The sequence below is a fragment of the Mangifera indica genome, chromosome 5 (genome assembly GCF_011075055.1).
Source record: "Mangifera indica cultivar Alphonso chromosome 5, CATAS_Mindica_2.1, whole genome shotgun sequence".
Classification (NCBI taxonomy): Eukaryota; Viridiplantae; Streptophyta; class Magnoliopsida; order Sapindales; family Anacardiaceae; genus Mangifera; species Mangifera indica.
In genome coordinates this window covers 3,022,272-3,029,217 of record NC_058141.1, presented here as the reverse complement: position 1 = coordinate 3,029,217, position 6,946 = coordinate 3,022,272, and the positions used below count along the sequence as shown (strand labels likewise).

The following is a 6,946-nucleotide window of genomic DNA, read 5'->3' as shown; positions in this document are numbered from 1 at the left end:
GAGGGTTTATATAGATGAGAAGAAGGGTAATTTTGGCATTTTAGAAAAAGTTATGAAATAAAGAAATATCAAAATGCCCTTACAATGTTTACTATCAAAATACCCCTCTAATTTTAATAAAATTTCATTTAACCCCTCATAGTGAGTGAGGGGGGTTTATATAAATGAGGGTAATTTTGGCATTTTAGAAAAAGTCATGGGCATTTTTGCTTAGGAGTAGTGAATTTGGGTATTTTGCTTGAAAATAGTGACTTTGGGCATTTTTGCTTAGTGGGAGGGTATTTTGGCCATTTTGTATAATTTTCCTAAATTAAATATTTGGTCATAACATACTTTTTGGCATTTAAAATATGGTTAACGTAATTAATTTTCCGAGAGTTTATTCTGCAATTATCAACTCTAAAGATTTCAGAGATTGTTCGACCCTTACAAAACTGATACTGGTAGTTAAGTCCTGTGACATTCCCGCCATTACAAGCACATACAAGCATCGAAAAATGCATAAACTCTTCAAAACCAGCCATGAATTCTATAATATCGTCAAGAAGAAGCCTAAATTTCTCACACCCAATTTACATTTCCACAACTCCACTCAAAATCTGCACTCAGATTCAAGGCTAGGCTTCGTTTGCAATGAACTTGAAGAGCTACAGTCATCAAACCCGAATGCCAAATCATCGTTGCAGACCCAAGAACTCTCTAGTTTTAGTGAAAGAAATAAAGCATTGGAATCAACGGTTCAGATTTCACATCCGTGGCCAGAGTGGGTGGATTTGATGGAATGTTTGTTGAGAAAAGGGTACTTTGACGGGAATGAAAACCCTTTTAACAGTAAAAGTGATGAAATGGGTTCGAAGAAAGCAAACTCTATTCGTACTGCATGCCTTAATTTTGCCCGGGATCGTTATAGCCTTATAAGGTATGGACTTATGAAATGTGCATGCCACCTGTTTGATTTTACGACTGTGAGAGTGAAAATTACATTATTTTGCATTAACTTTGGTTGTTGTAAGATCTAGATAATGATGAGTCAGGGGTGGATTCAAGCTGAGCCGAGCCCTGGGCTGGCTCAAGCTTGGCTCGAACCCAATATATCTAGCCCGAACTGGTGTACGGTGTCATCAGGGAAGGTTGTGGACAAAATAAACAGTGCTGCCAGCAGGTAAACTGTCTCAAGCTTGGCTCAAATCCATAACACTCAACTCGAGTTGCTTGATTGAGCTGGTGTATAATGTCATCGGGAAGGTTGCCGATTGAGTGAACAGTACTGCCAATGGGTGAACATTGTCGTCAGATAGACAAACGAGCCAAACTTGAGCCAAGTTAGAGCTTCAACTTGAGTTTTGCTTGTTTGAGCTAAATAATAGATTTGAGCCAAGCTAGCCTAGTGATGAGTTGGGTTTAGTGAGACGTCTTTTCTGAATAGAATTAATAGGTTACCTACTTGTTAGTAGTGATGGCATTTCATGTGTGCTAATTGGCCGTTGCCTCAATATTATTGTTAATTTCATTCCTATATTTAGTATAATGATTAAAAATTTCTTTGTCAATAGTTTTAAGGCTGAAAGACTTATTCCCACCCAAGGTGTAGTGAAATCCCAAACTTATACTCTTCAACTTTCAAAAACCCAACTAGCCACCCATCACTCAATTTCTGTTAAAACTTTTTAATAGAGTCAAGGATAAAACCGTTATTTTATTAATAATATTAAAAAAATTATAATTTACCTAATTTCCCTTCTTAGGTTTTGAAACTAATAATTTCACTCTTGCCCAAACATTTTCAGTTTTGAAAAGTGACTATTTCGTCACTAGCGACTTCCTCTTCCCACCCTCACTGTCGGAATCATTTAGCCATCCACCTTAGAAGACTGTGCGACAAAAGGATGACGAAGAGACTCTTTGTCTTGGAAGAGACGGAGATGATTCGTCTCTGTCTCTTTTGAGACGAACAGATCGTCAAACAAAGAGACAATGTCTCTTCGTCAGACAACCTTTCATGACGATCGTTCGAACTATTTTAACGGTGAGGGTGGGAAAAGAAAGCTCTAGTGACAGAGTGGTGGTCAGAGAGGGAAGAAAAAAGAAACCTAGGTGTGAGAGGGAAATAATCACTTTTCAAAACTAAAAATATTTAGTTAAGAGTGAAATTATTAGTTTTAAAAACCTAGGGAGAGAAATAAGATAAATTATAATTTTTTAATATTACTGATAAAATGATGGTTTTATCCTTAACTTTAACATAAAATTTTAATAGATTTTGGGTGTTTAAGTTTTTGAAAATTTGAAGGTATGAGTTTAGGATTTCACTATACCTTAAGTGGGAATAAGTCTTTTGGCCTAGTTTTAATTATTATATAATATATTGCATGGAAGGTATCTGTCAAAACATTCTGAAAACATGTTACAATCTCTTTTGTATGATTTGGAAAATCATTTGCTTGAAAAAGATGAAAAACTTTGCATGTTTTGAATCACACATATAAATGATATGAATATATACTTTTTGTTGGAACGTGTGTTATAAATGGTTAACTATTTCTTTTAATATTGTCTAACATCAGATTGAACTATTTTGCTGAACATAACCATAAGATATCGGTGGAAACTAATGTTCATTTAAATTGTGATGTTCATACAGCTAGTTGTTAACTAGTCACAGTTCGTGTGTTATGAACCTAATTGATATCAAACTTAATATATGTGAAAAACCGAAGATAAACTGATTGATATGAACCTTAATACAAAAATATTATGTGTTGAGTTATTATTTATAATTAATAAAAGATTCCTTTTTGAAGATAAAATTTAATTAATCCTTATTTTTATTCAAATGATTGTTGTATTGGTTTGTAATATTTTATGTTTTTGAGACTGTTATCACAAATGAACTAAACTCAATTTAGTTTTTTGTTAATATATTCTTACTCATTAGAGCTCAACTACAACACAAGCTCAAAGCAATTAAAAAAATCTCATTACTTCTTTAAAACCAGCCATGGGTATCTTTATCCTACTCTCAAAAGGAACTCTGCCTATATTACATGTTAAAATCCCCCAAAGATCCCTAGATTCAGATTCAAAGCTAGGTTTAATTTTCAATGAAATTGAAGAGCCACAATGAGAGAATCTATATTTTCATATCATGGTCAGAGACCCCAAGATTGCTTTTTACTGGACCAATGTGAGAATCTATGGCCTGAGTAGATGGATTTGATGGAGATGGAAACTCTTTTAATCGTAAAAGATAGCCTGGGTTTTCAGGAAGCAAATTTTATCCATACTGCATGCATAAACTCTTTCACTAAGCAATTCTTTCTGTTTGGCACTCTGTTTCTACACAAGACGTTGCCAGTAATCTTTTGTCAGGGGTTCAAATTTTTGAGTTATCCTTGGATTCTGAACTTAGTATATCTTAGAACGTATGCTCTCAAAATGGGTTATCTGCTAGGTATTTCCCAAGGAAAGATATTCAAATAATTGCTGGATGTGGATGCCCGAGTATAGACAGAAAAGTTGTAAACTCGGGGAAGCGTCTAAGGGCACATGTGGGCATTGATGAAGGAAATGTATGTACAGAGTTTTATTTCAACGTTTGCCAATATGTTGATTTATCCATAAAAAGAACTCTTTCCATCTCAAATGTTTTGGTTTTCAAATTATTCTGCTAAAAGAAAAGATGCTTCAATGAATCGTCATTTATTTATTACATGCACTAAACAAGGACAACCATCTTAGTAGGTCTGCAGCTCCTGCAACTTGAGGGGAAACTGTGAAAGGGCATATGTTAAGGCACGCGAAGATGAAGGTGGACGAACAGTGGATGTTATTCGCATTCTGTTAACATATGGGCTTGATCACTTTACTGGGACTGTGGAGAACAAGCCATGCCTAAACAAAATGGTTAAGGAATCAGTGAGAAGGCTGCTGAAAGAAATGTTGGAGTATAGCACCAAGGAACCTGAGTCCAAGCTTTCAAATGATGAACCCTTGAAAGAGGGTGGACTGGTTCGTGATCATTTGAGTCCACAAGGAAGCAACATAAATGTTCCCATGAAGCAAGGCGATTGGCGTTGCCCCAAGTAATATGACTAAAAGTTATAATTTAGCTATCTAAAATTTATCTTTTTTTTTTTTTTTTTGTATGTTTGTCTAACATATTTCCTTTTTTCTTTTCTTTTCTTTTCATCATGTAGATGCAACTTCCTAAATTTTGCAAGAAATATTAGGTGCTTGCGCTGTGATGGTTTATTTCTGGATAGACTTAGGCAACTGAGGGAGGATCAGGATCACCTTCCACTGAAGAAGGGAGACTGGATATGTGATAAGTAATAAGTCTTCAGAACTTCTGGCTTTCTAATACTTGTGGCTCTGTTTCTTACTATTATTTCTTACAGATGTAATTTCTTGAACTTTGCGAAGAATACAAGATGCCTGCAATGCAAAGAAAATCCACCAAAGCGGAAACTTAATCCTGGGGAATGGGAATGTGAATCGTGAGTGTTCTTCCTTATTAGTCTTTGTAACTCTCTAAATGTCAGTATGTAAATAGTTCCTTTCCAAAAATAGGTCCAACATGATTAGAGGTTTGTGTTTTCAGGTGCAATTATATTAATTTCAGAAGAAACATGGTTTGCTTGAAATGTGACCATAGACGACTAAAATCGTCTAATGCATCAAATCATTATGCTGAATCACACGGAAATGGAGGCTTTCAGAATCTTGGCGGACAAAGTCAAGTTGGGCAAGGAAGACAAAGTCAAAACAGAGTTGCAGATATGTGGAGATTTGTAGAGGAAGACAGTGAAGACGATAATCAATCAAATTCCAGATTTGTTGATTTTCCCATTGCAGGAGGTAAGAGCGAATTGTCTAGGAATCCAAACGAGAGAGAAAAATGGAAGCTCGAGAGATCGGATAGGAAAATAGCAATGGTGAGTACGACAAGAGAAAATGATGATTCTAGTGCTACTTTTAGCCAGAAAAGGTCGGACTTCCTTGCATCTACTGATGATGAAGACATGGCTGGGTGGTTTGAGCATAGATAGAAGACACAAACTGAATGATCAAAATCTGTACTGGATTATCCAGATTGACTCACTAAATGCGTTTATGGTCCAACGCATACCAGTTTGCTGTGATGGTTTGATTAAATTTATTCATCCCAAGCTACTTATGTGTGTTGAATCGGCTCAAATCCTCTATTTTGAACCCCGTTTGCTTCCGTTCATCACATTGTTTATTTATACTATATTTGTGCGATGAATAATACTATATGTATATATTTTTGAATATATAATTAAATATACAGATGATATGTAATTATGTGATGAAAATATTATTTTACTATTAATTTAAAATTATTCAATTATGTAATAATATATTATATATACACTTAATTATATATTTAAAATATTTATACATAATTTTACTAATATACTTGTATAAATTATAAGCACAATAATTTTGGGTCATCGAAGAGAGAGGTTTAGGCAGAGGAGACAAGAGTAGGTGTTGAAATACCCAGAAGAGAAATGCAATCAAAGTTGATTTACGAAGAAATCAATAAGTGAATATATTAATATTATATAATATTTTGCCTTAATTAATAATTATCCAGTTACCACAAAAATTATAGCCATTAATTTGTTTCCATTATATTAACCCCTTGAGTGTAAAAGATTCTCAGCGGAGAAAAATCCAAAATACGAAAAGATATTCCAACAAATCAGTCAAATATCTCTTAAAGCTTTTCAACTCATATTTTTTTATATAATAATATTTTATATATTAAAAATATATTAAAATACAAATACAAATATCAATATATTATCATATAATTTAATAATTTTAAATTAAATATAAAATAATATTAATCATACAATAATACATCAATATTTATATATGCATTTCTATCTATTATTAATATATACTGTTATACTTAAAATATTAGTTGTACTTAATATATTAAGTCTATTTCCATAAACTTTCTATAACATCCCCAGGACTAAAACTACCAATCCGGCCTAGTGTTTACAAGCTTGGGCCCATAAACAAAATTTGGGAACGCACTTCAAGTTTGTCTAGTTTAACCTCAATTTTTTTCAACCTAGTTCATTAAAATTTTTTGGGCTCCAAAGTTATCTTTGTAAATTTAAAAACCTATAAAAATACCCCTATAATCTTTTATAGATTTGAAACTATGATGAATACATTTTTATCCAAATATAATAATTTAATAGATAATTTTTTTTTGAGAAATTAAAATTTTTACCTTTATTTTAATCCGTATATGTGTATATGTCACTCATCTCAAAGCTTAAACAAATATACCATTACAATAATCTAATTTTCTAAAATACCCCTCTTAATGCAACCCATACAAAGATTTTCTCTTTTTCCATATAACTTTTTCTCTCTATAATTTTAAAAGATATTTTACATTAATAAAAACTATTTGAAATAGTGAGATAATAGTATAATATATAATATGATAATAATTAAAAATTAAGATAATGAGATAGCCATTGATCACTTTCAACGTGAGCTGGAAGTCAAATATGGCAAAAAATTAATTTAGAAGGGGAAAAAGGAAGGGTTGGTGTCAACACCAACCCGTGCTTTTTCCATTAATAAGTGACGTCGACCCACTTTCTCTAGATTTAACTTTTAAAAATGTCATATTTTCAGCAAGTATAATGAATATATATGAATAATGCATCAAGAGGGAATATTATAATGAATAAATATGAATAATGCACTGACGTGAATAATTCACTGACAACCAGAGAATATATTTCTTATGTTCTTGTTTGTTTTCCTTTTTACCTTTCACGTGGAAGTCTTGCTTGCTTCCATATATGTGCATGTTTTTGCAAATATTTTTTGTAAAACTATATGCTTGCTTGCTTCCATATTTTCTCCAAAAGTATTTGCTTTCACATAG

The 6,946-nt window shown here is 32.7% G+C and overlaps 1 protein-coding gene across 1 annotated transcript; it reads left to right on the top strand.

The window, feature by feature from the left end:
- Positions 1-370: 370 nt before the first annotated feature.
- LOC123217110 (zinc finger protein VAR3, chloroplastic-like) lies at positions 371-5,230 on the top strand. The gene is made up of 6 exons (XM_044637889.1): positions 371-919; positions 3,452-3,569; positions 3,742-4,082; positions 4,197-4,328; positions 4,398-4,496; positions 4,601-5,230. Exons 1-6 carry the CDS (start codon positions 498-500, stop codon positions 5,046-5,048), a joined length of 1,560 nt encoding a protein of 519 aa, XP_044493824.1. The 5' UTR covers positions 371-497; the 3' UTR covers positions 5,049-5,230.
- Positions 5,231-6,946: the final 1,716 nt, after the last annotated feature.

Excerpts from the sequence above, each read along its gene's own strand:
- LOC123217110 (XM_044637889.1), top strand. The coding sequence starts at position 498 with ATGCATAAACTCTTCAAAACCAGCCATGAATTCTATAATATCGTCAAG. Across the intron at positions 920-3,451 it reads GATCGTTATAGCCTTATAAG|GTATTTCCCAAGGAAAGATA; the intron begins GTATGGACTTAT and ends GTTATCTGCTAG. Across the intron at positions 3,570-3,741 it reads TGGGCATTGATGAAGGAAAT|GTCTGCAGCTCCTGCAACTT; the intron begins GTATGTACAGAG and ends CCATCTTAGTAG.